General features: G+C 32.6%; 2 protein-coding genes across 4 annotated transcripts; both read left to right on the top strand.

Moving 5' to 3' along the window:
- Positions 1-3,135: 3,135 nt before the first annotated feature.
- Bma-cux-7 (Uncharacterized protein) lies at positions 3,136-7,166 on the top strand (the record flags this gene model as incomplete). Of its 3 annotated transcripts, XM_043080314.1 has the most annotated exons (11): positions 3,136-3,152; positions 3,415-3,625; positions 4,110-4,193; positions 4,541-4,747; positions 5,014-5,181; positions 5,294-5,422; positions 5,592-5,707; positions 5,997-6,081; positions 6,456-6,590; positions 6,750-6,881; positions 7,104-7,166. In XM_043080314.1, 11 exons carry the CDS (start codon positions 3,136-3,138, stop codon positions 7,164-7,166), a joined length of 1,347 nt encoding a protein of 448 aa, XP_042936248.1. The 3 variants fall into 3 exon arrangements, with proteins under 3 accessions (XP_042936248.1, XP_001901123.1, XP_042936249.1); XM_001901088.1 differs by lacking the exon at positions 3,136-3,152 and having other exon boundaries at positions 3,461-3,625; XM_043080315.1 differs by lacking the exons at positions 3,136-3,152; positions 3,415-3,625 and having other exon boundaries at positions 4,128-4,193.
- A 1,009-nt stretch (positions 7,167-8,175) lies between these two features.
- Positions 8,176-10,714, top strand: Bma-eif-3.I (Uncharacterized protein; the record flags this gene model as incomplete). The annotated part of the gene is made up of 6 exons (XM_001901087.1): positions 8,176-8,406; positions 8,613-8,738; positions 9,221-9,353; positions 9,890-10,085; positions 10,264-10,399; positions 10,553-10,714. 6 exons carry the CDS (start codon positions 8,176-8,178, stop codon positions 10,712-10,714), a joined length of 984 nt encoding a protein of 327 aa, XP_001901122.1.
- Between the last annotated feature and the right edge of the window lie 6,139 nt (positions 10,715-16,853).

Below are 16,853 nucleotides of genomic sequence, written 5' to 3'. Positions count from 1 at the left end.
CATCATAAAAAAAAGGAATGAGCAGTTTTTTTTTTTTTTTTTTTTTTTTTTCTGCTTTTTACTCTATCTTTTTTTGAGGTTAGCAATGGTTTTATGATTATTATTTCTTTATTGAAAAAGTTTTCTAGTTTTTTCATATCGATAACAGTTGCTTTCTAAGGCATTACATCGTATGTAAGTCACCTTTTGAGCAATAAACGTTAAAGATTGACAGTGGATTTCATATTTCATGTCTTTGATCTAAAATCTATTGTTTGGAACATGGAATGTATTACTTGCTGAAAGTAGCATGGAGCAGAATTACAGTTTTTTGATGCAGTAGCTCGTATGACTATATTTCATAATCTTGAGAAATGTTCCTATTTATTTATCCACTTTTCTTTATCTTCGATCTGTTCTTCTGTGATCAATATAATCCTTGTCTCTCAAGTTTTCCCTTTATTTCATGTTCTGCTGCCTCGTCACCCTCAGAGTGCACTTGTGCCCGTATCTTTCTTTACCTATCTTTCAATCATTAAATTCCACCGGATTTATTTGTGAACGTGAATTTCTTCGATTAATTGTTGCACATTGCTTTAGGTTTTAAGTTTTATATGATCTAAGAATTCAAGATGGATTCAAGGCAAAGTTCTGCCATGTAAATGTTGATTTACTTGATGAAACGGCTATATAACAATAATAATGACTCTAATAGTGTTTTTGTTAGTCCAAATTCATTGATATCACTTAGTAATAATTTCTTGCCTATTCTTGAACTGTTTGGCTTTTTGCAGCCAGTGAAATGATTTACAAGCTATTATTCATGACATGGAGTCAAAAAACCAAACTTGCTCGATTTTGAAATTTATTGTTCCTATTAAAACATTTTGTGGAAATTTTGAATAACTTTCAAACGTATGGAAAAAAGTTTTGCATTACTTGAATGACGTTAGAATTTGTGGTGTAATAACAACGAGTAATTCACGGTATCGTTCTTTTTCGGTCCTATATGTGTCTTCAGTTATCAATGTATGTGTAGTATTGTTTATAGATAATATACATTCATAAATGGTACATATTCGCTCATTTCACTTTTCATTGTACTGCAGTAATCTGAAGAAATCTTTGTATTTGCAATAAGTTATCATACACATTTGTTCTGAAGTTTTTGGGTATGTTTGTATTCCTTTCAAACAAAAAAAACACTTTCTTTGCTATCAGTAAATTATCATTCCTTCCGTGTTTGTGTTATTCAGCACAAAAAATAGGCATTAAACTCAGTGAAATACACTCAGCTGGATTTTCGTGGTCAACAGGTGTGGAGATGGGTTAGTTTAGAAGCATCTCACTGATTTCTATGTTCAGTAAGGAACTTTTTTTTGCTTGGGAACCTGTATCTCCTAATTTTGCTTTATTGAATGGAGGAAATACAATCTTCCATGAAATCTGGAGGCTAAAAAAGGATAGATGGATTTATTACGTCTTGTGAGGTTTAACTATTGAGAATAAATAAGAGAGTAAAATTAGAATTTAAAATGAAATTTTGGTCTTCGATTCTTCGAGCACATTTTTTTTTTCGTTCACCAGAACTATAGCACTAGCACTGAGTGCACACAACCTATACGGTATTCCTATATTCTGAATACAAGTGATTCTAACCATTTATTACTTCGGCTGAGAGTCTTCTACTGTTGAAGGTTTCTGGGAAAATGGAAGCTGAGAATTCATAGAGAGAGATAAAAGGCCAGTAGTACTTGAAATAGTTGAAAGCGATGGCAAAAATAACCATTCAATAGCTTTTGAGGCAGTATATTTTTATCATTTGTTTCTAAGTTAGTGTACAAATGTCACATCTGTTTCGACCCTCTCTTCATTCATTATCAGAATTGTCTTTTCTTTTTCACTGACTTCCAGACCAAATATAATCAATTATGTTCTATGAAGTATTCAGCCATTTTTGTTGCAGTGCAATATCAGATAAAACTAGGTCATCCTTACAGAAACCAAACAATTACACTCTACTGTAAGATCAGAGAACAGTTTCTGATATGAACGAAAAAATTAGATTTGCAAATTTAAACTTAAAAAAATGCTCGTCACTAAAAAATTGAGGATAATTGACTTTGATTATCATTGGCTTTCCTATCATTGAATTATAATACTGCTGAAGGAATCGAAGCCAAAGGATATTTCTTATTTATACCTGTTGATTTATTAATTCTGGATATTACTTATTCCTGATATTTGTACCTGTTGATACATTTAGGAAACACATATGTATTCCTATGAACTACGATGATCAAATCCCAATCTTCATTTTAATTAAATCCCTCAGAAAATATTGTTGAATGTATGCGTCGTCTAAAGCGTATAAATTAGTTACTGATCGTTTAGATTCTGATCCATATATAGTGTTATGACCCTTATTTGATATTATGTTCATCAGACATGATTTTTTTTTCATGCTATTAATATAAATTTCCCGGTTAAACAACGGACTTATAAAAATATGCAAATAACACAACAAATCCCATAAAAATATAACATCGGAATACGGATAACTGACAATTCATTATTATTTAGTTATTTTGACCTCACTTCAACTTCAAAAATGACCTTTACTTGACATTATTTACTATGACAATACCATCAAATATACTAATAATAGCTTGGTGGTGTTAATCCATTTAGTAGAGATTCTTTCATATATTCATTCATAGAACTGCACTACTTGTTAATAAGTATTACTTACTTTTAAAGTTGATCAGCTGCACCTTTCAAAATCGCATTTACGTGCTAAATTTAGGACATAAGAAATGAATAAAATAAGAACTGCGCGAATTTAAGTGAACTTCAAATTTAGCAATTCTCATCTATAGGGCCACAACAAATGTTAAATGCAGTTATTGTGTCCTTTATCATCTGATAAAATTTGGTATTTATGAAATTAGATTATTCTTTCCAATTAATTTGTGTATGTTTAAGTGGTCAGCAACAAAACAAAGGTGGAAGTTCAGCTTTAGGTCATAGGTCGTAGAGGAATGTATTACCCTTCAATGAATATCATATTCACACATCCACATACAAAAGCCACCAACTAACTGATCAGGTAGACAAGCAGGTCGTAGCAGAGAGGAAAAGTGTATTCATTTGCTTATGTGCAGTTATTCCAGGTATCCTTGTTTGTTTGCTGTTTATGTGTGTATTGCTGTGTATATATTGCTGATATTCTCTTGGTACCTTGTGGTAGAGAAATTGACACCTCTTCGACATATTAAGTTACAATTTTGACACTCGATCTCTGACCATATGTTAAGTTACAGTGTTGTATGCAATTTTTTAATTCATTGAAATCATCTTTTTTATGATATTTTATTATTTAACGTATCGTTATGATATTCAGATTCATTTCATTTTCTTCATTTTCTCATTTAGAAATTGTCCTGAAGATAGGAATCACGAGAAGGATGCACCTATCTCAATGGCTGATGAATTGGAACCATTGTGTATTCCAGTGGGTCTTTACGTGAAACCATCAGCCAGAATGACGGTCACTGTCTGTCTGCCTCCGCTGAAACAACCTGGACAGTCGATCTCTAACTGGGATTTGATGGAGAAAATCAAAAAAGCCGTTAGTCCTATTGAGGTATTTGCCATTTTCTCTTCACTTTGTTTCAGATCAGTGAATGAATGTCAACTACATGCTATATCTTAGCTTTCTGTATGAAGAAATTCGCAATGTCAGATGTAAAGCTATGCGAAGTTAAGCCGTTTGTATGTTTAGGTATGGTAACATATTATATTCCTGACTTTAGATGCCTCCTGAATAATAATCCAATTTTGTACTAGTCATAATTATGAACAACTCTTTTAAAAGAAGCTAGGCATCAGAAGCTAATTGCTTATCTAGATGTTTCGCATTGTCATAACTTTGTTAAATTGTTGCTGGTTTAGATCGTCTGGGTTGTACCTGTTAACAATGTGATACCGTTGTTTCAGAAATATATTTGATTATAACTTCCGGCGCAGTCCACTTGTCCTCCTCTGCTCTCTGTTCTTCACCTTCGCATTCGCATTGGTATGAGAAATTACTTTTGCTAACACAATAAACAACATTTTTTATTTTGTAGCTTTCATCAATTCGTGTCATGACAAGTACTATCGAGTTGGTTCGCTTCGAGGCAGAGCTCCCCAACCGCAAGATTCTTGCTAAGGTTATAAGTTAAGTAGTTATTGTTTGAGATGTTATGCATTATGCATTCAAATATGTTACTTCGTTGTTTACGTTTACCTAAGTAAATATCTAAATATGATAGGTTCTTTTAATATAAGTCGTTAACTTGTATTGAAAGTATACATTGATTTAATTGATTTTTTTCTTTAAAGACTCTTATTTGGTTTCATATCAACGAGAATATATTTGGAAAGGCTTTTTTTTCAGTTGTTGAAGTTAGGAAATCTGTCACTTACTTGTATGAACCACATAGAGAAGACAATTCATCAGTGAATTTCTTTTTTTGTCCTGAAGTTTTCTGCGTTTGATGCCAAATATAGTTTCCAGGTCATTAAAGCTTTGGATGGTTATACGTTGAAAGTAATGGGTTTTTTTGAGCCGCTAAAAGTCCGAGCAGCGGAAGCGAAGTCGGATTTTCCTACCCGACATGATTGGGATGAATTCTTTCGAAATTCAGATAATATGAATGAACGAGAACCCGGTGAACGACCCGATACTATTTATTTAGCGAAAATGCCATCGAATTGGTTTAAGGTTACCTTTTTCAATTTATAAATTCTCCTTCGCTTACTGAATTATCGTCAACTGGATTTCCCTCACTCATTCATACGTGACGATGTTATTTGTCGCATTGTTCCTGTTTTAGTCCTCTAAAAAGGTGATATTACATCTCGCAATATGAAATGTGACTGATTGCTGTGTCATGTTCCATCGTTGTGCATTAAACTCCACTTGGCATTACTGATACAATATGTGCCATAGTTTATAATGTCGAATTTTGGAAGGCTTTTATTTCGCAGGAATGTGGCTCCAGTGATGATTCAGTGCCTAATGAACATGTTCTTCAAAATGTCTTCGAACGTTTTGGAACAGTTCGCTGTGTTGATATCCCAGTTTGCGATCCGTATAGAAGGAAAATGTCTTCTAAAATATCTGGCATACGTACCACAGGTTTCTCATTTGGACAGGTCAGCCCTTCTCTACAGATAGAATTTCATGGATTTTTATTGCATATCTCAAATATTCTAACTCATCCTTTGCAGGTTTCTGAAGGTTAAGGACTTGTAACAATCCTTTCAGGAGGTATTATTTGAAGGATATGTACAATTTGTAGAATATATATCATTCGTCAGAGCTATGGATTTTTTGCGTAACAAGAAGTTAGTGAAGAAAATGCCGGATGACAGGATTTTCGAAGCAGCGATCAAAGTTAGCAAATTTCGTTTACAGTCTATAGTAGTTCATATTTCCAGAAGTTCGTAAAGCGAGGATGATGTATTTATCACGTGTTAGTGGATGTTGCCACGAATAATTGACTTATGTTGAATTCATTTCCTCCTTTCTGTATCTTAAAAATGAATAACTTTCTCACTTGCAGGTTGATTTTGATAAAAGTAAACATTTGTCAAACAAAAACATACATAAAAGATATGTCGAAAGAGAACGATTGAAGGAATTAGAGAAGCAAAAAATTTCAGAAGAATGTCAAGAACGGTGGGAAACTGGTTTTTTCATCTTTACTATTTTGACGACAGTTTTAAATTCTCTTCTAACGTTAAGTTACTATTTGAGACTACTGACATCTGGGAAGATGATGAAAAGATGAGGTTGTAATGAGTATTGCCATTTTTTTAATGATGCAAGCATAGATTTAGTGTTTATAGCACAATACGCTTGGAAACTTATCTAACTATTATTAAAAGCTAAATTTGAATCTTCAGTTACCTTAATTCAACAGAATGTACGGAAAATGGTTGTTACTGAACAATGTTCATTTTTGCAGTGAAAAAGGTGAGGGAAATAAAACGAATACCAGAAAAGAATACGTCGATCGTAGACCACAAAGGGAAGAGAAACACAACCGAAAAGTTATTGGTTTTTTTTTTCGACAGTTCCTCAGTTTTGTAAATAGTTTAAAAAATTAGTTTAAATAGTTTAAAAAAAAAATAAAAAAAAAAAAAATTTTATTAATTTAATTGATTTAGTTTCTATATTTCTCTACTTCTAAGTCTCAAAAGCTTTTGAGGACTGGAATATTGAAACACTTCAACTATAATAAGATTCGAGGAGTGGAGATTAAGCTTATCATTTTCAGCAGTTTAATGCAGTAAGTGAAAAAAAATTCCAAATCTAATTTTTGTACATGTATATCCAGCTTTTTGTATGAGTTTAACAGAATCAGTGTAAACTGCATTAACATTTCAAATCACAACAAAAAAATTATTTCGAATTGAAAGTTCAGCGAAATCAAAAGAGGCAACTAAAGAAGGAACACCAATTAAATGAAATGATCGCGGAAGAAGGAAGAAAATTGGTAATTGCGCAGCGGAAACTGGAATCAAGAAGACTGCTTTCGACACTTTTTTGGAGAATTGAGGTAGTTTTTTTTTTTTTTTTTTCATTTGTTAGGTTTTGTTCCTTGATTAACTGAAAATGTCGAGTGTGGAGGTATATTGTTTCCGACAATGCCGATCGAAAATATGCTTATTTTTGTTCTTCCACAAGTTTTTCCTCATAAACAATTAAGGATATTTAGGCAAAACTGCGAAAGAAAGATTCTAGAATGAAAATGAGTCCGAGGAATTTAGAAGAAGATTTACAATCGGAACTAGAAACGAAGCTAAGACAAGCTCTTCTTCGGGAACAAGAACAAAGATTGCGAAAACGAGTGCGATTTTCAGTTCCATCTAGATATTCTCCTCTTTATTAGCACACACTTAGTTTTACTCTAAGCATCATTCCATATTCTCTTGTGTATATTGTGAGGTTATCTTTGATCCGTTATCTCTATTATAGCTCATCAGTAGTTGTTATTTTATTTCTCGATTGTTTATTTTAGTGTTTCCCATTTCTAAATTAGTGATAAACAAGATTGTAGATTTGGTTTCAGATTGAAGCTAAAATGATGCTTGGCAAATCAGATGTCACCAACAGTGGAGGTCGACGAGATTAGTATACATCTCAGAGGTAAGCTGTGGTACTGCAATGTGAAATATACCACATGCTCTTCATATTTACATGTTGGAAGTGCGCAATATAATTTAAATGAAGAACGAATACTACTGGTTTATTCTTAACCAACGAGGTGGATGTAAAGCCTCACCAGTTAGTAGTAATCATCATTCAATTAAACTTAATATACAGTTTTAGGTACTAGTCTAGTTCACTACTTATTGTTATTGATATGTTGAACTACTGTTTGGCATCAAATAAATATGCACCATCTTTTTTCAAATGATCGACATTGTCTTTGAATTACATCACTAATGAGTAAAATTAAAATGTTTATGGATGCATTATTTGGAAACACTACATCTTGGATTCATTTTTGATACCGTTGTTAAAAGAGCCGTCCGAAGGAGAGACTGAAAACTACTAATTCTGTCGTGCTTACTGTTTGTCGACCATATGATACTGCTACTGTCTAAAACTCCTACATCCCAACCTGAAGATGGATCAAACTTCTCCCTGGTGGTTTTCCTTTTCTAAATACCCCACTTCTACAACCATTCCTTTCTCCAACTATGTGAGTATTTTCTGTTTGGATTTGAAATTTAGAGTTTGCAACGCCAGTCTTCTCATATATACAGTGGGGATTTGAACTTAGCAAAGTAGAAATTGGCTTTGCACTCAGACTCACATTAATTCGTCGTGAAGGGCAAAACTTTACTGAATTGTGCTAGGATACAATGTGCTACACAGCGTCACCGGACTTGCTGCGGGCTCACTCCTACTGGACGAGGTTTGAGTGTAGATTAGCCATTATTCCGTTGTGTTTGTGTGGAATACATTCAGAGACGATGGAGCAGAGTTAATTGAGGTGTAGTTGTAGTAACTAAAGGGTAGAAGGGGCATAGCACTACCATCATTTAGACATCTCTCATGCGAAATGTCATGAACTACATCCTTTCATTTAACACAAGATATAATTTTACTTATTGTTTTAAGTTTAAGGAAGAACGATGAAACCATTATCACTGAAAGGTCATGATCGTGCCTTGACCCGAGTGCGCATTAATAGAGACGGCGACTTACTGTTTTCAGCTGGAAAAGATAAAAGTCCATGTGTATGGTACATGGAAAATGGTGAACGGATCGGAACATACGATGGTCATAACGGTGTCATCTGGGATATTGATGTCTCGTGGGATACGCGACATTTTTGCTCTGCTTCCGGTGATGTTTTTGTTAAGGTACGGCATTTATTTTTATGCTCTGCAGGTGTTTTTAACATAATGATGCGTGGACACACTTTTAATTCTCTCTAATTGTATAAAATCCAGTGTCAGGCTTATGCTTTAACCCATGTTTTGATGATTCGGTCTTCAGCTAGCTTTCCTTTACATTGATGTGCGTTCGTATATGAGTTCACTTGTCATTAAGTGAAAAGGCGTTTTAGTTATGGAATTGTGAGACAGGCGATGTGATAAATTCAGTTTCAACACCAACAGCTGCACGATCCATTAGTTTATCCTACAGCGGGAACCTGATTGCTTTTACAACTATAAAAATGACGCAGAATGTGGTTCGTTCATGATTTATGTCTGTCAAATACTTGGGTAAATCGACTTTAAGAACAAGAGAAAATTGCCTAGTGTGTAGAAAAAGACACTCATAATCATTAAAGCTGTGATTTTTCTCACTGTAATACGTTGTTTAAAGCATTTTTCATTCATTTATTAATAATTTCGAACATTAACTTCGAGCATTACTTCTTAGGTTAGAAAACAAAAAATATACCTGTGTAATTTGGTGATACAACAGGATTATTAGTGATACAACAGGATAATTTGGTGATACAACAGAAGGATAGTATACCATGTTTGGCTGCAGTGCTACAGATGAATAATAAAAGATCTAATAATCATGCTGGATAATTATAGACTAATTGAAGAAGTTTATGCAGAATGGACTGTTTTATATTGAATCCTTTTTATTTATCTCAATCAAATCGCCTAGTTACTTTTATTTTCTGACTTTATTCTGTGCAGTAATGTATATTTTTAGGCCTCATTATTTGTTTATGATATACGAGATGGCTCACAAATGAGTGGCGAAAATCAACCAACATTCAGGAAATCGCTTCAGACACAAGCTAATTCCTGCGTTTGGACTCACTTAGATGACACAGTTTGTGTAGGTAAACATATATCTTTAGAGAAAGATTCGTGTTTTTTTATTAAATGATAATGAAGTTTAAACAGAAGTTAGATATTACTGAAAAAGAGCGTCATGTTTTTTGATGCATAACAATTTTGTTTATATCACGAAACCAAGCACAACATGTAATGTTGCTGGGAAGCTACAAATTACAGATTAACTGCTTTAATGTTGCATCATTTAGGAAGCTTATTGGTTGTGAAATTTCAGTTCTTTGCTTATCTTAACCACTATGTAATTAGTTTTTAAATAATATCCGAAAGCATAGTTGCATATTTTTCAACATTACTAGGAACAGCACTTAGACCTTTATCAGGAGAATCTCAGTTCGTGGATGCGTTCTAGGAAGTAGAAGCTTGTTGGCTTCAAATTTTTGTCATTTAGTGTATCAAAAAGTTTTGCGAAAATATAGTTTTGATGAATAGAAAAAATTCTCAGTCATTAGAAAGAAACTCACTCAGCAAATCGAGCAGGTTGTCATTTTGTATTAGTATCTCTTAAGCAGTGTATTTGCAGGTAATGAAAAGGGAAACGTTCATCAGTATGATATACGCAAGGGAGATGACATTGTAAATTTTAATGATGAAGCTCACAAGTTTCAAATCAATGATATGCAAATGAGTACTGATGAAAGTTTTTTGATAACTGCTTCCAAAGATAAAACGGCTCGTTTATTTGATGCAAGAACTTTGGATTGCTTAAAGACGTATAAGTAAGTTCTATCATATATAACTAAAAATAGCAATCTTTTAGGTCTCGATGTAAGAAAAGAATTAGAAGATTATTCTGGTTTTTTTTTTTTTTTTTTCTTTATTGTTAGATTTCATCTAAAAGCAAGGTTCAAGTTATCTGAAATGTTGTTCCACTTCATTTCATTCATAATGTTTCAGGGCGGAACGTCCAGTTAATTCAGCAGCAATTTCACCCATTCGGGATCACGTTATTCTGGGTGGTGGAGAAGAAGCAATGAAAGTAACTCAAACGACAGCTGCTTCTGGACATTTTGAAGCGAAGTTGTATCATTTGGTAAACAGTTAAATCGGTTTTGATCTCAGCTACGTCTCGAATTATTGTTTCATTGTTTTCGTGTACTCTCAGTTTTCAATTATCGCAGGTTTCTAGAATAATTTATTATTAATTTAAAATTGTTACTATACAAAAAACTATCACTTTTTGCAGGTATTTGAAGAAGAGTTCGCCCGTTTTAAAGGACATTTCGGTCCAATCAATACTCTGGCGTTTCATCCAGGTGGTAACTGTGTAGTATCGGGTGGTGAGGACGGCTATGTTCGTATTCAAGAATTTGATACAGATTACTTAAAATTTGATTATGATTTCTGATACCAAGTGTTTGTAAGAAAAGGTGTTTATGGCTTTGAGTTTATTCAAAAAAGATTTTCTTAACAAATGAAAGAAATGAAATACAATATAAGAATAATAACCGGGAATACTGTCGTTGATTGCGCGTCAGTTATTTCGATAATATTTTGTCTGTTTTTGTTGACCGCTTGTTAATTTTTAGAATATTATCATCATAGAGAAAATTTGTGCTCCAAAAATTGCTCCAAAAATTCAAATTTTAATATAAGACTAAAAAATCGAGTGTTTTATCTGTTGGATTAAACTATTATATATTTGAAAAGTGACATCATTTTGTTGATTTTTCACTGCATAAAAGATAAGATGTATATGCAACAAAGATGGGTATGATGGGTATGTAAAGCACATTTTAGGTGTTTAGATCTAGTTTTTTATTTCACAACTTTTTTTAGGGTTCAGGGCAATAATAACGAATGTTCTTTAAGAAAAAAGCCAGTTAATTTAACCTCGCAGTTATTGTACTTAGTTATGCATACCTGAAACAATTTATAAGCATTTTGGGACAAAGTCCTTTCAAAAATATGTTTTCGAGAAGTGAACAATTGCTAGAAAATCCCTCAATTAGTCTCGATTACCAAATAATATTCAAAGAGGAACTTTCCCTTCAAAATTCGAACATTTTCATTTATTATGTATTTTTCTTTCGGACAAAAAAAAGACTTCCTAATTATTATCTGCAACAAATTATGCATTTGTTGAAATGTTTGTTTAATCGGTTGCCTTTGAAGTCTTACTGCTGAGCCGACCACTGAATTTTGTGCACGGGGTGGGTGGTCTTCACGCATTTCCCTTGCGAAAAAAATGAAGGACTTTTTGTGAAACAACCAACAGTTGGGCGAAGAAAATGATTTGTTAGCTACAATTTAGAAGAGAGTTCAACAAACGGATTAGAAATTTTCGAAAATGATTTATAGATTCTAAATGCAATGATTTCCATGGTTTTATGATTTCACTGTGTTTGTATTTTTTTGCCAAATCATCCCTAATTTTATTTATTGCACTATAATGAATTAAGCTGCTCGCCATATTTGGATGTAATATATTTCGAAATTACAAATCAATCTCAATTATTAAACACTAATTTGGGTTCAGTTTTTTAGATTAATTGGTCTTAATGGTCTGATTAAAATTATTGGGCAAAAACAATTCATTATCTTTCTGTTTTCACACATAAGCTCCAAAATTAACTTTATATTTCGAAATGTAGCATTCTTGTCTGATAGTTTTCCGTAACCTCTGCGCATCGCTGACAAAAGCATTACTCATCCTAATACATAACATGTAAATTCCAGTTGTAAATATCACTGTAATTTAGTGCAAATATTTTTTGTAATTGGTACCTTATTGCACCTTAGCGATGTCTTACTTCGTAAATTCCTTTCTATGTTTTTTTGTGATATCTAAAGAAAACTCCAAGGAAAATTATCTGTTATTATAGGTCTGGAAATATGATAAATTACGAACAATAGGAAAAGCTTAATGAAAGGTAGAATGAGCTATCTATTTGGGTCGAGTTGTCACTCGATGAAGTTTGTTCCGGTGCGGCATGATTTACAGCTGCGTCAACTCACCCTCCTTCCTTCACTCCACCGCCTTAAACATCAATGATTTATGTCAAAATACCGCCTGACAAAAACATTTAGATTTTTTTAACAAATATACATACTAGATTTATTAAATAAGCTATTGGACTAGTTAAATTTAAAGTTTTCTCTCTTTTTTCTCTTTCTTTCACAGATTTTTTTTCCATTTTTGTCTCGCTGAAATGTTCATAACATAAAGAGGCATAGATTATTCAATTTAATTTAGTTTAATTTTGAAGCGATTGCGTAAATGAGAAAATTTCCTTGAAATTTGTCATGTCAATAAGAAATTCCATTAAATGAACATGTAGAATATGAACATGGCATACGAAAAGTTTCAAAATTATCCAACGCAAGCTTATATTCTTCAAAGGGAATTTGAGTAAAGTAATAAGTATATAAATTTGTTGCGGTTTCATGGATGAGTCTTTACATTAAGATAAAACTATCCCTATATCGTTGACATTACTGACAAGTAACACTCCGATTTCAGAGAATTTCGATCAAAAAGAATTATATTCGTAATTGATCTGGAAAGGCTGTAAAAGTTGATCCCTATGCATAATTGTGATCGAATTATGGTATTCATCGAGCAACAACAGTATTTGCTCATTTGTTTGTTCAGAGATGGTTTCATATTATTAACTTATACACTACACCTTTTTCCGAACAATGTTATTATAATTACCGTGTACGGAACTACTCCCGCATTCGGTTCTTTTTTGAAGCCATACCTGCGGCGCACCTCAATAGGATCATTCACGGTCATAAGAAGTCACAAGAAAATGCGCTAATGGGTGACGTCGGCAAAATAGAAGCAGTGCTATGGTTCCTTTATAATTTATTCTAAATTATGGTATGTCTTCTAGCGCATCCATCTGGAATGAATTCTTTTTTCGATGAAAATGTAGATAAAATGTGTGCGTAAAGAGTTAACCTCAGGAATTATCTCCCTGATTTCAATATTGTTGTATTATTTTACGTATCATTTCGCTTTTTTTTACGGCCTTAAACCATTTCAGAATTATTGATTGTTCGTAAATTGAGCTATAGTTTATTTCGTATGACATATTTTTCAAATCGACGTCAATTCAATAATGGTCGCAATGACATACATATTATATAGAGTTTGTGATAAAAGGATGACGCCAATGAAAATGTGTAAAATGAAGATAGATCGATCAGTAGTGATTGGCAAATGTTGAAATTTAGAATGAATTGAATTTGAGAAAGCCAATTTAAAGACAAATTAAGTGGTAACCATTTTTCATTAAGCAAATCACGTCATAAAGAGACACGAGACTATTTCTTGTCTTAGTAGAATGAATGATTCTCTTCCTAAATGGAAGCCGCCCTGTTATTGTTCAATTAAAGAAAAAATATACAGACATCTGCCATTTCATTACATGGCTTTTATGATTGCATAATCTTCTCTCTCATTATTTTCCATTTTTCTTCTAAAACACAAAGAGAGAGAGAAGACGAGATAACACCTTGTTACAGTACAGTTACTCATTACTTTCCTATATCGAGTTCAAAATTTTGAAGTTTATCAAGTTCATTCTTATAAAGAATGAGCTAATGAATAATTTCATTCAGTTTGCAATTCTCATATATACGTTGCTGTGAAGGGCAAAAATTATTAGGACATTAAAAATAGTGTTTAACTTTTCAGATACTGATTAATTTATTATCAATGTTGAAACTTCTCATTTTTAATAAACTAGGATTTGACCAAAAATCGAAAATCGACCGGCATGTCACACGGAATAATTCCCTTCTAATTTTACTATCTTCCGTGGCAGTCCTCTTCTATTTTTCCCTTGTTGTATGCATTCTCTTAGAGAGTCCTCTCGACATCCCCAATCATTTATTAAACAATTGCCCCCGAAGTGGTATTATTAAGTAATTTTGTCAGCAAAAAGCGAATAGCATGAATGTTATAACACATATGCATGCGCATGTTTGACCTATCCTCTAACCATACTGTTTCCTTTCAACAATACTAATTTACTGGAAATTTAACCCAATAAAGCGGACATCAATGTCTTCCTTCTCTTGCTTATCCCATTAAATTATACATACATAACACCAACGCTTTATTCATTTTCAGTTTTTATTTCATTTCCACCGTTCTTTCTATTTTTTCTTTTTTCATAAAGAAGCTAAATCTGAATCTCACAAAATTGATGCATCATTTGTAGCATTTGAAATTTTCTTCAACTATTCCCTTCTCTTAGAAACACTAATTTACAATGATATAGAATTCAGTTTGTTACCTGTTGATATTGTTGATGAATGATACTTCAAAAATATCATAAGATAAATTCAGGATGAAAAAGACAGCTTAGTAGTTTTTTGTTCTCAATATGCTGTTGCATCCAGGTGATATTCACCGATGCTTAAACGAGTGTAATGCAGGAAAATACAATTGTAATATCAAAAATCGAGTAATACACAATTTATAATGAACTTTCCAATTCATGAAAACTCTGCTTTATTTTGATATAATTATCGTTGTTCTCGAGTGACCAAGCAGAACACAAGTTCGGATAAACATTTAAATATGTGATAAGGAATGGATCGATCATTTCTTGTCAAGCTGTTCATCGGCTGTCACAAATAGTAGTGCATCCTTTTTTATACGTCTTCATTCCTTGACATCTAAACCACTGAAATATCTCGAATTACTTCCTCATCCCTTGTCATCACTCTTATCACAATCATCCATTAAGAGTAATAATATATCTTATTACATTTCTCCTTTCTCTTTACTTTACTCTGGGTGGCAACACAAATATCCATCCACATCTGCTCATAGACAGAAATGTAAAGATCAAATTCTGCACATGATATAGAATTTGTGGACATTTTGGATTACACTACTAATTCAAGCCAAGTAAACACAGACAGATACATACATACATACAGCACATACATGTAATACGGAATAGTGATACACAGGAAATCGTCGTCTATTATAATCAGTTATCATCCTTTATCAGTATTTTCACTGGGTGAGTTTCATCAATGGGTTGCTTGAAGAAAGATTGGCTTTTTTTGAAAACTATTAAATAACAGTTAAAAATCAGTGGTAGGTAAAGGATAACTGTTATCGTCAATATGAAGTGAACAGATTTATCTAAATGAACAAAATAAAAAAATCCACTAAATTAATAGTGATACTTCACGAAAAAGACAAAACAACAATTCTTATAATTAAATCTTACTTTAAATCCCCCAATAACTCATCGTTACTTTTTTTTTCCTCTTTACTACAGTTTCTCAACAATCTCCAAGTAAAGACAACCTGCCACAATTGAATGATTATAGGATGAGTGGATAAAAGCAATACCGCGTACAAATAGGGCCACAAAATGATTGTCAGAAGCAACTGTTCGCAGGGCTTGTAATTATTTTCTTCTGATTTATGCTTATTTTAGGATTCTAATAATAATATAATATGAACTGCTTGACTTTACCTGATACGTAGTATCCTAAAACACTTACTTTTTTTGAAAGTTGAACTGAGCCAGAAACGTAGACTATTTAAGTAATGCTAATTGATATAGTGATAGTTTGATATGGGTGAAACATGGGAATTCGACCGAAATTGTTGATATCTAATGATTCTAATAATAATTACTTCTGCAAAAAGTATCTGTCACTTTGCAGCATGTCAATTAAACTATCGTTTGGACAGTCATGCCTAATCTACATATCTTTTGAACTTCCTCCAGCAGATTCAGGAATTTGGATTAAGATAGGGAAGTTCTTTATAAAATATGTCTTCCACTTTAACTTGTTTTTAACAGTTCGAAAAAAAATTTTCTATATGATTATTGCACATACACTATTTGATGTATTTTCAGTCCTGTTGCTGGATATAATGGCTTTCTTCCTGAGAGCATTAAAAGCTTCCAGCCGATTAGAAAAAGTCTCGTTCTAGCTCACATTATTACATTAACGTTGATTTGTTAACTCCTTATTGCCATTTTACAAAAATGCATTTAAGATAAGTCGATAAATCAGAATCATGGTAAGTCTGAATTTGCATTAGCATTGTAGAAATTGCAAATTTCTTCAGTTAAATTTAGTTTAATTCAAATTCAAGGAAAAAGTATAAAACTTAATCATTTCAACGTAGGAAATTCAAATTAAAACAGACAAAGGTCAAAAAAATTGTTTAGTGCCACGGAGTTTCTTAGAATAATGTCATTCTGGTGCTACCACAGGAAAAATCCGGATCCAGAAAGCTTTCAAGCAAACGATTATATATATATATATATATATATATGCTTTATATGTTCCTATCTCTTTATCTCTATTAACCTTGCGCAAGATAAGAGCATACCTGAAATATCTTTCCCAGAATTAGAAAAATGGATTACCAAAATGTTATACTGCTATTTGATGATAATTTTTTAAAATCTTGAAAGAATAGCCTAGTTAATTGACCTTTCATTTCAAACACACATAAGTTACTGAGATATAATTGTAAATGGAAATTTGAGACA

The sequence above is a fragment of the Brugia malayi genome, assembly GCF_000002995.4.
Source record: "Brugia malayi strain FR3 genome assembly, contig: Bm_v4_Chr3_scaffold_001, whole genome shotgun sequence".
NCBI classification, from domain to species: domain Eukaryota; kingdom Metazoa; phylum Nematoda; class Chromadorea; order Rhabditida; family Onchocercidae; genus Brugia; species Brugia malayi.
Note: the sequence above shows the minus strand (reverse complement) of the source record. Positions and strands in the feature narration are given on the sequence as shown.